At 41.0% G+C, this 21,167-nt stretch overlaps 1 protein-coding gene across 1 annotated transcript in view; it reads right to left on the bottom strand.

The window, feature by feature from the left end:
- scfd2 (sec1 family domain containing 2) overlaps positions 1–21,167 on the bottom strand; it is a 101,910-nt gene that overhangs the window by 30,953 nt on the left and 49,790 nt on the right. Inside the window, exon 5 of the mRNA XM_085266441.1 lies at positions 20,304–20,601. Coding sequence (XP_085122567.1) covers positions 20,304–20,601 — 298 coding nt within the window. The remainder of the gene's footprint in view (positions 1–20,303; positions 20,602–21,167) is intronic.

The following is a 21,167-nucleotide window of genomic DNA, read 5'->3' as shown; positions in this document are numbered from 1 at the left end:
GCTCACGGAATCAGTGCAATGCAACAGCCTGTCCATCTACCCACAGGGAGGGACCAGGATTTATTTACGACTCGCTGACACTTTGATCCTCTTCAATTTCACAGCTCACACAGCTTGTTTTCTTCTTTCCCCTCTGCTCTGACTTTATCACACCAATCTTCTACTACTGGCACTGGCACAAAACGCGGGTCTTTTCAGAAAAAGTATATGCTCTCATTTTGAGTCTCATCATCATCATCAGTGTGAGACTGATGCATGTGTCAGGTAAAACAAAAAAAACAATGATATCATCTTTGTAAAGCTGAAAGACAAATGGCTGGCCTATGACATGCAAAAAAGAAAACAGCTAGCCCACCGTCTCATGTTTTTTCTATTTTTTTCCCCTTCCATTTCGGTCTCCCCAAGGTCCTCACCTGGGGCCCTGTAAGGCCCCGGTGGAGCCTTGCCATACACTGTAGAGCACGAGACATCAATCAAATGCGGAGCAGAAAGAGGAAGGCAGAAGGAGGAGAGGGCGCCCTGCTCTCCCACCATGACTTCTCTAATCCCCCTCCCTGGACTTTAAATCTCTCTCAGTCTGAACCATCTTCACCTTCAAAGCTTCTCCCCTGTGTGCCACAAGAAAAATGTGCAGTCCAGAAGCATGTGCAAACAAATATTTATAAAATTCAAATGTAGAAGAAACTCTGACCTAAAACTAACACATGCAAATGCAGGTCAGAGCGAGTAAGGAACCTATGAATAAGAGTCTCTGTTTCAGGGGAGATCCAAGGGGGGGGAGGCTCTTATTTTGACAGTCACTCTGTCCAGGGAGAAAATGGCCTCTCTGTTTGTTTTCCAAGGAGAAACATCTGAACATCTGTGGTGTTCCTCTGTGCAACATGCTGGGCTAGAGTTACAAGCTGCACTGGTGGACAAGAACGCATAAACACATGTGCGCTGTTGGACACATTAAGACGCACATACACACTGGAGAGCAACACATAAAAGTGTAAGGGCATTTTGAAGTTGATGGATTTTATCTCAGTTGTAGTATATGACTATTATATATTAAATATGCTGCAGTGAAGTTGTGCACAATTTAAATCTTTTTAATTAGATGAAAAGTAAATACCACAAACTTCAAAGGCAGGCTGAGGAATGCAGTCCTAATGTCCTGGCTGTCGGGGCACTGTGAACGTGTGAACGTGGCAGATACGACTCTCCAGTGAAAGCTGCACCGAAGAGCTTATTGTCTTCTGGCTGTGTCTGACGTTTTTATTGCATTACTACATATTGAACCAAGAAATCCAAGGCTAAAAAAAACAGCTCTTAAGCAAACATTGTGTAAGCGCGAACATATTTCACTTGGCAAGAATATCTGGCCTTTGTGACAGGCCTCCCTTTTTCAATAAAAAGGTTATGTCTCCAGGCCCATTTTACTCTGGGAAATGCTGCAGAGCTGAAGATACTCTAAAGAATTTTTGCATAAACCATGCGGGATCTTAGAGCAATACTTTGTTTTTAATCTTTTCAGTTTCTCACAATCTTGTAACGCTGCAGCTCTCAATATGGTCAAAAGGGTGCACTATTACACCACTGAACCCTGAACTCCAACACACACAGCCACACAGACAGACACACACGTTCCAACTCTCACTGCTGCCACGAATGAACTGTTTTCTCTCGTTCTCCTGGGGGAGCTCGACGTCATTTCTTCTTTTTCTGTGACTCAAACTTCTCAGATAATACACGGACGTTGTAGCCCAGACGTGGGCGCAGTGTCTTCAAACCTGCGAAAAAACCAGAACCACTTTCCCTCCTCCTCTGGTCTCTCTGCCTCTTTCTGGTCGTTCTTTTTTGCTGTATTTTGAAGCACATTGCATATTACTAGAACCACAAAAACATTAAATTAAATTTTTGCTTTTGTGGTTCCTGCTGAGTAAAGAACAGTTAACGTGTATGATGTGGAAGAGTAGAAAAACATCCAAAAATACAATTCAAAAGTTCAAATTTTAACTGTTTTAACAGTGCATATTACAGCATGCATTTAAATTAGTTGTTTACTCTGTGTGTATGATGACCCTCACACTAAAATGCATGAAGCTGTATTTACACCCACACCTGACTTTTCTTTTAAATCACAGCCTTAAGGGACAGTTTAAGGAGCTCCAGTAGTTGGGAGTGACAGGCAGGTTGGCTACAGTACATTTCTCAAACCACATCTAGGATGTGCAGGACCTCACACAGAAATTGTGACCTGTAACATGGTAATGATGGTTAAAATAGAGGTTTGATCTGCTTTCAAATAGCATACATAGTAGTAATACACTATCATCAACATGGACAGTTTGGTATTTCAGAGAGACACTGAGGTGAAACAGCAGTACCCAGCTCTTTGAAAATAAGATAAGGTAAATGAATTCCTAGAAAACCAAACCAATTCCAGGCTGCCATAGAGATCCAAACCTAGTATTTAGGTAAAAATAAAACAACCTCTGCAATAAGACCTCCATGAGAACAACGGAGTAAAGAAAATGGGCTCTTCGATAGTGCAGAGCCCACTAAGAGGCTGGTGAAGAGTGCTGAAGTGCCAGTGAGCTAAAATGAAACAAAAAAAGATAAGGATGGTTAATCTCACACTTTACTTTTTACCGCTAGTAGCTATTTGGGGTCATATTTTTATGAATGAATAGCTTGTTTGGGTCTACATACTAATTTGTGGATTTGTAGTTTATGCAAAGAAGCAGCAATGCAGTGACAAGGAATATTATATTTTAATTTGTGGAAAAGATGTTTAATGATATTTTGCACTAGATTATAACAGAGAATTACGGTAGATGGAATAGTTCCTGTATTGATTCAAGGTAGCAGTTTAGTTTTGCATCAAGACAGAAAATAGGTGGAAACTGCTGGCACAGCTGCCACTTTTTAATAGGCCAGCGGAAACTTAAGTTACCGCTGGCCTAGGATTGATCACTCCAAAAAAATAGCCCTTATACAGAATCCCACCTAAACCACTTTGTTTATATAAGAATGAATTAAAGAAATATAATGTGCTAGTTGGTAAGCCTTAAACATGCTGGTAGGTGGGTTTTGCAAACCTTGAAAGAAGCAGTATAACTGGTTTGTTCCAGTGTTTTTGCTAAGCTAAACTAAGATGTCAGTTGTAGCAAGCAAATTTTCCAAAATGAGTGTGCCAAGTGCCTCTGCATTTGGAAATGGCCAAATAAACCCCCAATCCGACCCAGTTCTGTTTAACACACGAATTATCAGGAGACGTCATTAAATCCTTTCTGTAAAAATCTAAAAATTCGACATATGGTTGAGCCAGAGGAGCTGTTGTTATGGTACAGAAAAGTACACTGCATCAGTTCTAGCAGAGAAAATTAGCAGCCATCCACAGGAGAGTAGGACATGTAGCAGCCTCCAGGAGCAGCAAATGAGGGAAAACACAATTATTAACTTCTATATATAACTTTTGTCTAACTTTGTCGTGGCACTGGAGGCAGTTATATAAGCACAGCTCATAAGGGCCTATTAATGTGGAGTCGAAAATCCTAAAAGAAATAATCTATTAGCTCACTAGATGTTAAAAGCTTATGAAACCATGTTAAGTATAAATTTAACCCTGAGGAGTCTGGGGCGATCGTGGCTCAAGAGTTGGGAGTTCGCCTTGTAATCGGCTCCGACAATCTTGGTCGTTGTGTCCTTGGGCAAAACACTTCACCCGTTGCCTGGTGGTGGTCAGAGGACCCGGTAGCGCCAGTGTCCGCAGCCTCGCCTCTGTCAGTGCGCCCCTGGGTGGCTGTGGCTACAATGTAGCTTGCCATCACCAGGTGTGTGAATGGGTGGATGACTGGATGTATAAAGCGCTTTGGGGTCCTTAGGGACTAGTAAAGCGCTATATAAACACAGACCATTTACCATTTATTTGCTAAAGAACGTATTTATTTGATTACGTCTGCTACTACCTATTTTTTTGATGAACAGCAGAAATCCACCACGAGGATTATACTTTACATAAAACACAGCAGAGTCAAAGATATGCATGCTGCTGATTTAAAAATAATCTACATTTACATGTAGGTCGCAATGACATCAAAAACTCTACAAGTGTGTGGCGGATCAGCGGGTAAAAGTGCTTAGAAGCCTTACGGCAAATGTTCAATCCCACACACTAGGAAGCATAATAATGTGATAATATGCATGGCAGCCTGGATTGCCCAGAGTGCAGCCTGGCTGCTCTGAAGCTCAAACCCACAACACCGTGCTAATGAAGAGCTGGAGGAAAGGGACGGCTTGTGGCCAACCTCACTGATGGGGTTATCATTAATGAACTATGGAGCAAGGCTGCTTGACTTCGCAATGAAAGTCAGCCAGATGCAACAAGAAACAACAGTGATAACGGCTAGAACGCAATGTGATTTACATATGAAGTCTTAAAGATTGCACAGACACACACAGGTCTACTTTCTTCAGCTAAATAAAGAACTGTAATTACAAAAATAAGAAAGAAATTGGTTTTAATAATAATTGCAAACCACTTTGGACAAATTCATACAGCGCTAGGAGGAAACCGTTAACATACCAGGTTTCATAGTCTGAACGTGTTCCCAGACACTGCATAATTTATTTCTATTTACTTTACACACACACTGCCTTAAGTGTTGATGTTGAAACACACTCTCACAAGAATATTTCTAAATACCAGAGATAATTATGAAGTTCAAAATTATTGCCACAAGAAAAGCTTAGAAAAAAAACAACACAAAAATATCCACTTGCCAAACTCATACTCGAGCACTTATTTTGGAAGGAGGAGGAGTTCTCAAGGTTTACTGTGAATAGTGTTAAGACGTGTTGTTTTCCAAAAAAGAGAAAAGACTTGAATAAAACTTGAATACCTCATGTCTTGAACGTTACAGTACTCTGCAGCCGTATTGAACCCCTGACCCACAAAAATTTGAGGGTGCAGAGAAAGAGGTTCTGTAAACGTACACCTCGAGAATAAGTGCACGCTTCCTGCTTTAGCCAGGACTGGGGTTCACACGGGGGGGTTAAGTGGTGAAGTACCCCACTCTCTCTCTCACTTTTTTATTTTTAACCCTGAAAGAGTCGAGAGCAGGATTTTCAGTTCACTTGCAAACTCCTAGGCATGCACTTTAAAATCTCACATACTTATCAAATTATAGAAAGGCTCTGTTACAGACTTTATTGGAGCATACGTCAAATTAATAGCCAATTTTACAACTACAAAAGAAACACTAAGTCTCCCATTAATCGCTTAATGCAAACAAAACTGTAGTTTCATAGGGGGGAAAAAAACATCCAGGAGATGGAGAAAGATAGAGGAAAACAATGGAGGAGGACAGGACTGTTTATTTACTGTGTGCAAGGAAAAAAAAGCCTCTCCAAAATGTCGCCTGGTGAGGACAGAAATGCTCCCACAACCACAGACAAACGTCTGCTCGTACTCATGTACACATAGCTTCACACACAAACACACAACCATTAGACAGGAAGAGGACAGATAGAGTAGAGGGTGGCGCAGCTGATGAAAAGTGATGTTTAACCTTTGATCTTCACTCTGTAGCGTGCGTTTGTGTGTGTGTGTGTGCATGCAAGCATGTTAGAGTGTGCTGGAAGAAAGAGACCGAGAGTGAGTGCTGCATGATAAGTGTGCAATGTGCTCGGCTGCTCCCATGGGAGACAGCCGATAGATAACGCTGACGTTGTTCAGATCCTTTGATAATGGCTGCAGGGATGGAGCAGGAAAGAGGCGGGGGGAACGAAGGCTTGTGGTGGCGGCTGTGTATGTTTGTGTGCTTGTTTGATGAGTGGGTGACAGTTTGGTCAGGTGGTTGTGTAGCCTCTACCCCATGGTGGTCACTGGGTGCTGCTGGTCTGAATTACATACTGCAGATGAGGGGATGGAGGGTCGGACAGCAGATCTGTGTGACCTTTAAAAGCCAAGTGTGCCTAGGGACAAAGTATGGGAATGCAGAATACTTCTATATGTGTGTATGTTAAAACGAGTGCCGGAAAAAGTGAGCAGTAGGGTCAAAGAAGGGAGAAAATGTGTTTTTGTCTGTGGGAAAGCAGAAAAGAGAGATTAGTTTCTATATGCGCTGGAGACAGACTTGTGTATTTGTGCGAACAAGTTCTTGCATGACTGTTTATTGATTCTACAAAGCCATTACTGCATGGTCAAACTGAGGGGATACACATACGATTGTGAGAGAGAGTTGCGGGTTTCACTGGCTTCATACCTGGAAGCCAAATAAACAACTCGGAACTGACCGATCTAAACGCAGAGCAATAAACTCACTGATATCTGAGACGCAGGGTCTGTTTACTGGCTCATCAGTCAACACACTACAACAGTCGTACTATACCTGTTTGTATGGACTACCGCTGCGCAAAACTGGATTTTTTGCTGTGACGTATTCCGAGTCATAATGAAAGAAAAAAAAAAGTGAGGACAAATCTGATGTAAATTTCAATATGAAATGACTTGTTTTGAACCACAAAGACGTCTTCGGTGGTCACAAGTTTCTGTAAAGGGTAAAGGAGGGGTGGGACGGAATAGAGAGCAGAGATTGAAGCCACATGTGGAGGAGTAGCACACATCACACGCACGCACACAGACTGATTGATTAATCTGGATTTTTTTTTTCTTCTCTCTGAAAATTTCCACTGCAAAGCCAAAACAGACAATACTGCAGTGCACATTCAGACTAACATTTCAAGGGATTTTTTTCCAGTCAGCCACTTGCTTTACTTTAGTGTGACTTAGTCATATGATTATCTAGGTGACTCACAGGATTTTTCTCAACATGGGAGACTGAAGAGCTGCTGCACTGGGCTTTGCTCACAAACTAGAGCTGCAGAGAACAAAGAGACTGAGGTACTCTTCATCTTTAAGTCTCAGTTCTACAAGAGCACTGTAGCATGACAGAGGAAGTAGTTGTGTTCTCCCCACAGACAGCTATTCTATGAAGACGTTTCTGATACTTCTCTAACTGTAGGAACAGTAGCACACGGTAGGAGGGATAGGTTTAGTCTCTGTGTAAGCCCGTGGTGATGAAGAAGGTGGAGGCTACAGAGGGATCAGAAGTTCAACATGGGACCTAAAAACAAAAAAATGGGAAACTTGTGAAAATACATAGTTTTCAGATTTCTCTCATAGGAGGTTTCTGCCGCTTAAAACTGTTTACATGGGTGTGAGGATTTCCAAGGGTAGCTGGCATGTTGATTTTGGAATGATAGGCATTTAAACTTCAATTTCAGTTCTACTTTTCAGTGCCAGGTAGCCAAAAAAACCCAAAACAAGGAACATGTCCTTGTAAAAAATACAGATAACACACTGGAAATGTTGCATGTAGTTCAAATGAGGAAAAAAAAGAAGTTTCAAAGTAATGGGGACTTTTAAAGCATTGAAAAGCGTTAATCAGCTTTCTGCAACATGAACATTATGGATAAAAGAAAGTCATATTCTGGGCTAACGGATTACAGGAATCTCATTTCTGCAGCAAGATTTCTCCTAGAGAACAGCGATTTGTTGTGCAACTGAGTTTATCAAATGCACGAAACAGGACAAAGACTTGTGACAGCAGAGCTGTGGGGATGATGTAAAGTGATGCCAACACTTTTTCACGATAATTCGAAGAATTTATAAAAGGCTAAAAGTGAGACTAAGTCGTTTGTTACAGAGTTACCAGAGAAAAAAATACCCAGTAAGCAACCACTCGCTGGGGAAAATGCCTTGTTGATGCCAGAGGTCAGAGGAGAATCGCCAGACTGCTTTAAGTTGACAGGAAGGCAACATTATCACTCATTGCAACCAAGGTATGCAGAAGACAATTACATGACATGCACAACATGTCAACCTTGAAGCAGATGGGCTACAGCAGCAGAAGATTACATCGGGTCGTATTCTTGTCAGCTAAAAACAGGAAACTGACACTTTAATTCACACAGACCGACCAAGGTTGGAAAATAGAAGACTGGAAAATGATGCCTGATCTGAACATTCAGAAGATTTGGTCAAAACTGGGTCTGAATTAGGTCTGCCTTGTTTCAACGGTTTAGGCTGCTGGTGGTGGGGATGTTTTCTTGGCACAGTTTGGGCTCCATAGTACAACTTGATCATTGTTTCAATGCCACAGTCTAACAGAGTATTGTTGACGACCCCATTATCCCTCCCTAACTCTATCCCTCTTTTGATGGTTAACAAAGCTTAAATGATCTCAAGCTAATTTCTTGAACATAACAATAAGTTCACTGTACTTATATGCCCCCCACAATCACCAGATCTCCGTCCAGTGGGACATCTTTTGGTTTGGTGGAAAGGAGCCTTGAATCATTGATGTGCAGCTTACAAATCTGCAGCAACTATGTGATGCTGAAGACACCCGAAACTGGTATCCAGGAAACGTAAATAGCAGCAAATCTGCTGGTGTGGCCATAAACACCACATTCACCACAGCCCAGGTCGTTTGGGGTGACTATCCTCTGTATGCTCCTTGTCCGGCTCCTCACCTTTTGTGCCTCCACTGCTGGCCCAACCACTGAAAAGTGCTGTTCTGTTTCTGAGTCATGTCTGGAACAAGTGACGATCCTTGACATGAAAGTTGGGTCAGCTTCACACAGAAGTTAATGTTTGCTTTGTGAGCAAGTTTGGTGAAATCTCAAATGAGATTCTGCAAATGATCAGAATGAGACTTTTGTAAGGCGATCCAAACTTAGCAGGAGCACTTGAAATGGTGAAGAGGTGCATTTGACCCTAAAGAATACTGGGCCAAATTTGAATCAATTACAGTTTTTTCTGTTTTTATGGGAAAACATGAAACTTGTATACTGTCCAACTTCCTCCCTATCATCCTCCCCATCTTCTTTTTTATTCATATTTATGTATTCGAGGTTGTTGTTAGTGCTGCTTTTTTAAAAACAGCATTTCTCAATGTTGTGAGTTACACATACTATATTTCTTTGCACTCATTATCACTGGCTGGCTGAAACAAATTTAAATACAACTAAGATTAAGTGAAAGAAATGGGTTTTTAAAAAAAAAAAAATTGTAAATGATGCAAATTGAACTTCATTTATAAATAAAATATGAGGCTTTAACAGGAAACATGTTTGCGCAACCGTGAGCAAGAAAGGAATGAATTTCAAGAGAGTAGTCAACGCCAGATAGAGAACGGGGGGGGGGAGGGGCGAGATAAGAAGGTGAGTCCCAAAGACACAGAGGAAACCTCGTATCACAGGAAGCTTCTCTTGCAAATGTCAGATCCTCCTAATCGTGGCTTCGCTTCCCTTTTCAGTCCCTGGAGCTCGACATCATATGAGCACTTACAACGATACCCACAAACCAAAGGGAGTCACATGTATACTTACCCATACAGGCAGGCATCCTACATAAACATCACATCCTGCTGGGTTTTAGGTCCACATCAAAGTGGATTATAGGGTGGACGAGCGCTACAGTGACCGCTAGCAGACATAGCACTTATTATTACTGACCTTGATATGTTGACGCCACCCTTGTTTTAAGGAAATGTTGCAATGCTTCATCTTCACAAAAAAGTGCACAAATATTTAGTCGTTTTATATGCCTGTCATTTTCCATTATTTTAAGGTTCATTTTACTTTTAATCGTATACCGTGCATGCATTTTTACCCGCGTCTGAGGGCTGACAGTCTTACTTCTGCTGAAGACATGCATTATACCTCTTATAAAAGTGAGTCAGCAAAACCTAAACAACCCAGTGCACCAGTTTTATATGAACCAGTCCTGCATAAACACTCAAAAGAGAAAAACCAAAAAAATCCCAGCTAATCTGTACTTCCATGCTGCAACATAGAGCTGTCACGGATTAACTAAGAGTAACAACTTCATAGTCAAGTTCAAGTGAGAGAGTGAAGTGGGTGTTGTGTGTGTTGAACCACTTGACTACTGCAGCGATGCAGAGGCCTAGCAGAGGCTGGCTGCTCCCACCTGAGAGTTTGTGTATGCGTCCAAGTGCCTACGCGGGTAAAGAGACCTGCCAATGCAATGCTATTAAATGCACATTAGTGTGTCTATGACAGAGTCTCTCAAACATTTTGTGCCCAAGGCACACCTAAGGAAAAGCCTAAATTTCAAGGCACACTTATATGCATATGTGCACAAAACCACTTCTATGTGATCTGACACATAATCCGTTTGTTTGATTGTATTGTAAGCCAAAGGCACTTTAAACAGCTCGTTTGTGGCCGTCTGAGGTTTCTTTGTCTCTGTAATAAGCTCCACTGCAGCACTGATCTCCGCTGCCTTATCAGACACTTTCACACAGTCCAAAAAACAGTCTTACTGCCTCTTGTTGAGATCATGACCTCTTTTGTGGTTTCTTTGAGGGGGAATGTTTGGTTTCCAAGTGTCTATTGAGCTTGCTTGGAACCATGTTAGCATCAACCACCTTGTCTCAACAGATTACACACTTGATCTGAGTAATGCAGACATCCCAGGTGCACTCATAGTCACACACAGGGAGTTTCTGCATACTCTTTAATGAGTAAGATTGTTGATTAACTGAAGTGGTAGTTAGTTTTTGGTTGCATCACCCAAAAAAGTTTCTTATCTTCCTCTCTGTCACTTAGGACCTCTGATAAGTCATGCTCTCATAATTCGTACCATTTGCAACAAAGTGAACAGACTGGGGTTCCTCTTCACAGAAGTTATTTTTAAGAACTTGTCGAGGGCATAGAGCTGAATCCAAATGCAGATTCAGTGAATTAGCAGTTCATTGCAGTTGTATGTTGCAATAACAACTGAAGTATTTGTGCTTTGAGGCAGAAATGAGCCGGCCAGTAGTGGCAAGTACTGGTCTAATAGTACTTCACACACTTAACACGCATATATTTTCATTTTAAGACTATCTGAAAAGAATTCTTTTGCGATTGTGCTTTATTTCAGTCGCAATTCTGAGTCTGTTTAATACACCAACATGCTGCATTAATATCACTTTGTCAACACGTGTAGCTAAGTGAATGATTGTTTCATTGGAGAGGAGAGGTTGCATACAACTGTGAAACCCTGGAGAGATGCTACTAAAAGTTGTGTACGCTTCCAGCAGCAATGCAAGGAGAAAGTCTAAAGAGGGAGGAGGTGTGGAGAAGAAAACAGGAAAAGGAGAAAATTAAAACCATACTCTATATCCCTTCCTGGAAATATTACACCCCTTTCAGAGGATTTTCTTAGAATTTGCTTTTGCTACTGTATGGAGAGGAAAATGAAAGCACAGTCAGAAATAGTGAGTTCTTTCAAAGTGGAAGCAGTAGTTTGTATGTTCTGGGTCAGGGATGAGAAAAAGCTGTATTACAGGAATAGTGTAAAATAGGAGTAGGTGGGCTGTCTTGGCTTTAACTCAAGAGTGCGACAGTTATAAAGGAGGTGTGTGTGTATATGTGTGTGTTCTAATGTGTTTATTCTGGGGGGCGCTGAGTTTATACTGGCCTTACTGCAGCAATACTGGCTGTAGAAGGTCCTTATCGCTGTCTATAGAAGGTCCTTATCGCTGTCTATACGCCTACATGACGTGGATGACCATGATTAATGGCAGTGGTAGTGCTCTCTGCTAAAACGGTACTCGCTTTGTGAAGAGACTACACAGAAAATGCTAAAAGAACCAGTTCATTCCTCCTTCCATCTCTGCCAGTCAGAATGAGACGTTTACCTGGACAGAGAGTCGGATGCGATAGCGCTGGGCTCACAGACACAGCGCAGATGCCAAAAAGCTGTCGGCAACAGAGAAGTTAACACAAGTCCAGTGTGTGTGTATGTTTAAATGTCTGCAAGAAAAACAGAATAAGAATCAGTAAGAGGGGACCAAGAAGCAGACTGAACTAAGAGAAGATCAGATCCAATGATGGAGAGGCAGACATAAGATGTGATGATGGAATAACGCTCTACTGACAATAAGATTTAAAAGACATAAGATATCTTCCCCCAATGCCATTTACTTTATCAGACTCTGTCCCACAACAGGGACACTCATCTACCAAAGGCAAACAACTGGAACACTTCACATTTTCGGATTTGTTTTAAAACATTAAGTACGTATTGAAATGAAGTGTGAACATGAAGCAAGTGTCCAAATAAACACTCTCGATTTCAAATGGTGCTTGAATTTGTTAGTGCCACCAATTGCTTGGTTTCCTAGCAACTTGCTGGCTCTTGTGTTTTTAACTACAAGTCTGAACTGGTCATGAGAACTAAATCACTTATCTGATAATACAGCTTTCTCCTAGTTTAAAAGTATACAATTTAAGTTAACTCATGCCTCTAATTTGGCTGCAGGTGAGGTACCTGCTTAAGTGTGTGGAAGATGCGCTATATGAAAAACTAAATTGCTTTGAGTGATCCTTAAGGGCAGTCAGTTCTATCCCAATGATAAGGAAACATTAATGGATTATTACGTGTCTAGCAAATTTCAAATTTAATTTGTTTTTCATATTTAGCTTAACTGAATTTTCTCTTACTGGATTATGTTTTTATCTTGAATCAAAACTAGGATATGTGAGCCACACATGAGAACCATGTATCTAGGCTCTTAGCGCATGTACTGTTAAATAATTTCCATGAAAAATAATCACATCTTAGCCGATGTGTCACAAGACAAGGCACGTAGACCATTAAGCAATTGAGGAAAACATAGCGGGAATATAAGGAGAGACGGAGTTCAAATGTTCCCTAAAACTGAGGCCCCCTCTCATTTCTAAGGCCTGTGTCTGCTCAGTCGAGAGGTCAGCTGAGTAGGTGGAGCAGGAGATAAGCCTATCTGTGACTGTGTCCATCACACTCCTGAAGACACCAACAGACACAACAGAAAATGACCAGACACCAGATGGCAAGTAAAGAAAGACTCCTTTTTACTCATTCCTTACTATCTCCTTCTATCTATTGGCTGGACCTGCAGTTCTCAGTAGGGACACTTTGATAACATGATTGAAGACCAACTAAATACACCCCGATTGTAGCATGTCATAAACTAAACAAAGCTGGGGCATAGCATGGAAGACAAAAGAACAGAAACTAAAGGGGAAAAATGGGGGAGGAGAGAGAAAAAAGTGTATTTTCAAGTCTCTTTGCGTGATGAGGGGGTGTAAGAGGAGAGGGGCTGTAAAAAAGAAAAGGAGGAGGTGGTGGGGGCGTTCCTGTTGGCTCAGCGCTTGATTAACACCAGGCCTGACAGGAAATAACCCGGCCAGTTCAGCTCCAAGAGAGCTTCCATCTGGTATCGAGGCTGAGTCCTCCACCCAGGAGAGCTCCGAACTGAGCAAAAGTGAATGAAACCGTTTCACTTCCAGGACTGCTGAGAATAATTCCACTGCTTGTACAGGACACTGCTGCAAACACTGTCATTCTGTTCCTGTTGTTTGAGGTCAAATGAGGCAAAAGCAGTGCAAGGCTGCGGTCTTTCAGTCTAGACCTCGATAATCAAGATCACCTTCTTTCTATCTATCAGTACTCGGTGTGGCTATTTGGTTACTTGAACATTCAGTGACATGATTGAGGTGAAACTTAGACTCCACTGATTCAAAATGTTACTTAGGATGGTTGTGGAAGGGAGGAAAGGGGACAGTTTAGGGAGGAAAGCGGGTACATTAGGAGAGGTCATCTTTCACTGCTGACTGGAATTCTAAATGTAAACAAGTTCTTCCGCACCAACAGATAAAACGCAGATATGCTGTAAAACCGAGTGGGTCTGGTGAAAAACTGGTGACTCACATGCAGGCATCGTGAACCACACTTCTACACTTATTCATGAATACTTTTTGAGCTATGGCCATGAAACTGCAGAAAAATCGCACAGAGACCTCCGCAGACTCAAACGAAAACATCCTCTGAGGCCTTATTTAAATTCTTCTGCAGGCTGTAAAGCAGAAGCCCTATGTATACAAGTACAGACCCAAAGATGTGTTTGTGCAGAGAGGCATGCAGGTTTCGATCAGCCTCCTCAGCCGGCTCGCTGTCCAGGGGTCAAAGCGCAACCCACGCCTGCACTGACGCGTGCGTAGAGGCCATGGGCCGCGGGCTCATTTAGAGTCCCTCAGGAGCCAGCCTCTATGCGCCTCTGGTATGTATTTCTTCCTTTGCTTTGTTTAGCAAGCATGTGCGTATGTATTTGCAAATCTGTGTGGGATCTCGATAGTCTCCCTTTTCATCAAGCCTAACTCCCAGCAGAGAGATAAGTGCTTACAAGCCTTTTATGATGTGCATTTCCTGTCATAAATAAGAAGCAGAGGGATTCTCAGACGAGCGCTAACACACTCCATAAACCAAACAGAGGTGTAAACTCCATACTGGGCCAGTTCTGTGAAATCCACCCAACAAACAGCAGCTACTGCTGACTAAAATGATTTGCTGCCGAGTGATCAGATCACAGGTATCATTTATAGCTCATGCAGTCTCAGAAAAAAGTCTTAAAACTGTGATGCCAAAGGACTTTTTGAGTCTTCTAATGTGATTAAAATAGTGGATTTTTGAGTATAATAAGTACAATAATAACAAAAAGTATAATATGCAGCAATATTCAACTGAATGTGGATCCATCCATCCATCCATAGATAGCAGCGGCAAGTGAAACACCAAAAACAGGATTAAATACTTAATAGTTTTGAAAAGAAGGTTTACTAGTTTTGAACATAGAGACCAAAAAAATCCAAGAAAAGAAAATCAAAGTAATAAATAGTTTATATGAACAGGAAAGCAGTTGATTAACCCTGAATGAAAGTTGCATGATTGTAGAAACTTTAAACATACCACGAACAAATTCTATGAAAATCCATGAAAAGGTCTACTTTTAAAATATTTCTTCTTTTTCCCATTAACAAGTATAATCACTTTCAGCCTGCTAGACATTATGTCATCAATACGTTGTTATTTGAAACACAACATATCCTTTCAATTCAATGGACGACACGCCAAGAAAATGTTGTGAGAAACTGAAGCGGACAGACAGAAGCGCTGGGCTGATTTGATTATGAGTATTATAAGTATGTGATTCATCATCATCTACACATTTTCCCTTTAGCCCTGTCAAATGGCAGGTATATTACATAGCTAGCAGGAAATAAGAAAAGGTATAGTATCTGGAGGCAGTGCTGAGAAGCAACCACAGTGTTGACTTGGGAACAGATTTCTTGGGTGCGAGACTCTGGGGCTCATCAAGCTCTGTGTGTGGCCCAGCCTGCTAACCAGGCCTGCCAGTGAGGACTCTGATGAGCTTTTGCTAATTAAAGCCTGAACTCCAAATCTTGAGCTTATCTGATGAAGTGAACTAGAGAGAACAACACCACAGGCGGCTTTGTTCACCCTGGGGCGTACGGTTTTCACCTCATATATGTATGCATATGTGTTTGTATAACAGTAGCGGAAGTAAAGAGAGACCACCAATTAAAAATAATTGGGACTAATTTCATAAACATAGCGCAACAGGGGGAATATATTTAATCAGGCGTAATCATTAGACTAACTTATGCTCCGCTTCCCCCCTGCAACCAGCTAGGTGCTTAAGGGAGGAGAAGAGAGAAAGGAGAGATGCAAGGAGGCAGAAAAGAGAGAAAAGGGGGAGAAATGGAAAAAGGAAATATAAAAACAAAAGAGAAGTAAAGTTTAAAAAGTAGGCAGAGCGTGTTGGTGGCCAGAGTTATGCGAGATCCCTTTCATGTCCCATGCTGCTGTGCCAACCCAAACAGCAGCATTGGGGAGGTCCGAGTCTCCGACTGCTCCCCTCTTCCTTACCCTGTGCACACCCCACTGACAGGATGAATAACAAACAAAATGTGCGACTGAGAAACAGAGTGAGAGAGAAGAACATGTCGTGTAACCATTTCAGTTAAGATTTTCCCTAGAAGTTCCCTAGAATACTGTGACTTTCTTTCCTTCTTCTGTCATCGCAGTGAGTAAATCATAAGCATCAGCACAAATTGTGGATTGCCCGCCCTGTACGCCCCCACACTGACATAAGTATAGACAAACTACGATCCATCATCCGTAGCCAGCTAGATGTCATACAAAAGGGAATTAAGAACATTTGAATCGGCCCGATTTCTTTTTTTGTCTTCTGCACCCCAATGCTGAGAGAAAAGAGGGAAAAAACAGAGGGAGTAGGTTTGATTCTGAACCAAAGAAAACCAAAATTTACCAGGGCTGACAGGAAACAAATCCATAAAGCACAAAGTAATGCAAATTTTTTGCTCTCTTACCACAATAAATGTAGTTTTTGCCACAACTGAATGAGGGATTAACAGTAAATGCTCAGAGCTATTTACAACCTACACACATCACACACACCACATCCACATACACTACAGTCTGCCAGCAGCCAATCACATTCTAGACTTCAGGACAAACTGGGCTGCTTCTCCAATCCCATCATTTGCTCTCTGTGTGCGGCGTTGCCTACAACCAATCCAGATCGTTCCAGATGTGGTGTTGGCTGCGGAGCATTTGGTTTAAGAGCTCATTTCCCAGTCTGGAATAAGTGGAACAATTTTCTTGGATGAATACTGTTCAGCTCTTTAATCAAATCCATACCCTAATACAACAATACATGCTGCACACACACTGCAATATGTCTATAGTATATAGACACATGCTAACAATGAAAACAAAGCATTGCTCTTTGCACAAATCCAAATTTACAACTTAAAGAAGCGCTGCTACAAGAAATTACTGGTGTTATTCTAGCCATTATATTAATTTATATCTATTAAAAGGTCTTCAAGGGCTTTAAATCATCCCCTTGCACTGGCCAACATGTTCTCTCACTACCACAAACATTAACACTGCAGTTTATTTTGAGCCAGCCCCATATTCATGGTCCAGCTGCCATAAATATTTAGTAGTGTGCCAAATCTTTTGCTTAAAATAGCCCCTCAAAATTATAGTATTTAATCCAGTTTGAGTAATTTTACTAAAGACAACACTGGCAAAATGAAATTATTTTCATAACCAATTTTTTAAAAAGGGTTGGGACATATGAACTGGGGTCTCAGTGTCACAGACTAAATGGATAAGTGAAAAATTATTACACATTGTTGGTAATCATTTTCTGGGATTTTTGATGGGGTAACCACAATTAAAATAATTAAAAAAAATAATAATGTTTTTAATTTCTTTAATTTTTGGTTCATAGAGCTTTGTGAATCTGTGACACCTTAATGGGCTTCTTGGTCAACTGTTGCAGCTGCAGTGCTCATTATTAAAATATAAATGTGAGCATAAATAAATTTTGGGTTTGACAAATGAAGCCAATAAGGTAACCTGAATTCTTTCTAATGGGCAATTCCTCAATCAAGAAAACTGATTATACATAAGGCTTCTTTGCTCTATAACCACATTAAGCACTTCCCACAATGAGTTTATGGTCAGTACTTTTAAGACTTACTGAAGATATTCTGTTCGTTTTATATGGCACCCACTAAACAATGTCCTCAAATAAAGTAATTTGCTCATTGTGCATCAATTATAACTCAGAGCTGGCTGCTAAAGGACATTCCTGACTCCAGTTATGCAAGAACCCCTAAAATGTGTTGACAAACTGCTCATACAGTATGTCAGTAAACTGTAGTCTTGACTCCCATTGCTAGTTCATTTGATTTCTGGCCTTAAAGTTGAGTTTAACTCATGACCTCACCTTACTGTGTCACTAACATTTAAAAAAAAAAAAGAAAAAAAAAAAAGATTATATTTCGTTGACAGGACTGAAATGTTAGGGTGGTTCCTGAATAGCATTCAAACATTACTACTATGGTAGAATTTAGCTTAAGCATTTACATGACATTATTAAATGTTTTAGCCAATGGAAAACAGCTGATCTCACAAGTTGAAATGCTCATCTAACTCTTACTGCCTTTCTAATCAATGAGTGTGGGGGTGGGAGCTAACGTAGCAGTACTGCCTAGCACTAGCACTGTCAGTTCACGAAGAATTTTGGTACGCATAAAGAACAAGTACTGTCGTTTTTAGCATTATGGTCCTGGTTACTTGCCTATGGCCGGCTAGCTTTATCTGCTTAGATGACAACAATAAGATAAACCACCTTTTTTGGAGTACATCATTCTCAAACATATGAAGCTAAATAAAACCGATGAAACAGCCTTTTCACAGCTAGCGTGTTCTAGTTTAAAAAAAATCAGTGGAAAAAAAACGTAACAAAACAAAAAAAAACGTATTTCATATCCAGAAATGGGAAAAAAAGTATATTTATGCTTTTTCATGTCGAGAATGAAACCTCACCTTGCAGAATCAGATGTAACATATAAACATGCCAAATCTATCATTGACAGTTTATCTATAAAATCATTCAGTATTTATCCAAGGACTAAATAAATGAGTGTGGCAAATGATAATGTATGCTGACTAATATGAGAAGATTTAACTGCAAGCTTAGAATTCCCTTTTGTTTGAAAGACGCCGAGTTTTCTCAAGGTACACATATATATAGTCTCTCGCTGCCCCGCCCCCCCAAAAAAGACAAGAATAAAGTCTGGAAGCTTGTTTACTCCACCGTGGACTCTCGAGCCCTCGATTTCTTCAAATGTTAACACTGTCTACAAGGCTTGATATTTGTCCCTGATGCAAATTTGTGAGTCGAAATTCACTCAAGTCATGGGGGGAAAGTTTTTACCACCCCCATTAGCATTAATAAAAAAACCACACACACCAAACATCCACCTTATCCTAACAGAAACATTACTCAAACGGGGCTTTACTAACCCTTGCCACACACATGCTGTCTGAATATATTTAAAAGTTAACAGGAGTTTCATGAAAACTAAAGTCCACGGGGGCTGGCAGCAAACATCGAACAGAAAACAATTCCACACGAGGAACACCATTTCCTGAAGATGCTCTTTAATTAAGTTCCCAGAAGGAGGTAGTTAGAAGGGTTAGGGTGTGTTGCTGCTTACTATCACAAACTTATTTGTCCTTATTTCTTACTCCCTTTCACTGGCATTCTGGCTTGTGTATATTATTCTTGTGTTTCTGCACTATGTTTGTGCATGCGCTGTGTGTTTCTGTGTATCTGCATCGTGTTAGCTAAGCTCTGGCTGTGTACTGTAGCCAAGGGGAACAAAATAAAAGAATTTGTAAAAACATTGTTCTCATGGCGACCAGGTTTCTTTGAATGTCTGGTTTTCATTTGAGTCCTTTAATTGGGGAGAATGTCACAATCAATGTTTTGCTCTGGATGCTGAAAGAGACGACCTCCCGACTCATGTTACCCCAGCCAAGCACTTCATCGACTGCCATAAAGCCTTTCTCGCAGACATTCGTGCACACACACACAGACTCAAATTTAAAAGAGTGCACACACTGCCAAATTACACTGAATGGGCGAGACGTGCGCAATGTGAGTACATACACACATTGTTTTTTTCTGTCTAAAGCACACCTGGCACACCATGACAGGCTAATTTGCAATGAAGTGTTTATAACAGAGAGTCAGGTTTTTAACATGAGCCACATCTCACAGCCTGTGCCTGCCAAGAGGCCCCTCGCCTCTAAACTGCATTGGCCAAGTAGAACAGGAAGAAGAGAGAGACCGAGTATAAGAAGGGAAAGAGAGAGAGAAAGAGTAAAACTACAAAAGATGTATCACTAATCTTTATTAGTGCTTTACATAGATTTACCAACCCTATATGTACACCATATGACCCCATGTGCCATATAAGATGAAAACCCCAATCCCAGTGTAATATTTCAGGGCGTGTGCTAAGGTACAGCCAAAACTAAAAGCAGCGCTAATTATGAACTATGTGGTAGGGGAGGAGAGGCTCAAGGTTAAAGACGCCATTACTCTGGGAGGTACAGTCGGCTGTGTTGTGGAGGAAGACTGTTAATTCATCTTATGAGCTGGCCTTGATCTTCTCTGCCACATGGTTTCATGCTCAGCTAAACCAGTGAAATGTCTGGTAAAGTACAGAGAAAATCAATATACTCTCACGGACTCCCATAGATGCACACATTACAGGTAAATCTTAATATTGTGGAAAGGGAAGCTGTAGGGGTTAAAGGTAGAAGTAATTTCTCTCTCACACCTATCCAAATATACAAAGTTCCCACAGCCACTTGGCCAACTGACTAGAAAATGCGTGTAGGTGTGTGTGCACTATAGTGTGTGACACGAGAAAAGGATGAAGTGTCAAGACAATGATAAAATGACCCCTATTCCAAGAACTGGGGCAGCAATAAACAAACCATTTGCTCTCATTTTCCAACAGCGCTTCTGCAAAACTGAACAACCGCAATGGCAATAACTTTCTCTCACCAGTCAGTTTCTGAAGCAATGGGCTGAGTTCTGTTTCTCGACTGATGACTAGGGTGAGCGCTCCTATCAGGTCCCTCTCCAGCTTCTCCAGCTCCTCCTCCTCCTCTGTATCATGATCTGCAGGCTGGGTCTCATCAGCCAGGGAGTAGAGATAGACCAGCAGGAGGATCAGCTCATCGGGACCCAACTCGTCCTCCCTGAGCCTCGACCCTGAGGCCGAGGTGTCCTCGACTCCACGGGGCTTCATCAAAGGCAGCAGCTGCCTCAGCACAGCAGGGAAGTCGGCGTCTCCAAGAGCCTGTGACACGGCACACAAACACGTAAAAAATAAAATAAAATAAAATAAAAATAAAAATAAAGGGCTTAGTCGGTGGAATGCAGTTTTTTGAACCTTGCTGGTTTTATTATTTTTAATGACCATACCAAGAAATGACCACTGGCTTATTAAGGATGTTCGTCATAGGAATCATTGGACATGTTTGGAAAACATATTTTCTTGCTGGAAGTGAAATTAAAATATCAATACAATTTTGCATGCCATATATGAAGCCACCACAATTAACCTGTTAGTTTAGCTTAGCCGAAAATCCAAGACTTCATTAAATGCTGTTTAACTCTTTAGCAGAGGCTTATATTTCCAGAATAAATGACTTCCAAACACACAATTACTTCACACTTTTCAAGAAGTAATTATTTTCTTTGTTTCTTTGTTTTAAATGAAACTAAAAAATTTTAATGTGTGGTGAACATAAAATGGCTAATGATAGGACATATAGAGTGCTTTGAAAAAGTATGATAATCAAATTTAAACATTACACAAAGAGTAAATACTAAACTAAACTCAACTAAATTCTATATCTAACT

The sequence above is a fragment of the Mchenga conophoros genome, linkage group LG23, assembly GCF_057382185.1.
Source record: "Mchenga conophoros isolate Kocher_MC1m ecotype Shallow Benthic linkage group LG23, M_conophoros_male_GT1.1, whole genome shotgun sequence".
NCBI classification, from domain to species: Eukaryota; Metazoa; Chordata; class Actinopteri; order Cichliformes; family Cichlidae; genus Mchenga; species Mchenga conophoros.
The sequence above is the reverse complement of the archived record's forward strand: the minus strand, read 5'-3'. Positions and strand labels throughout refer to the sequence as shown.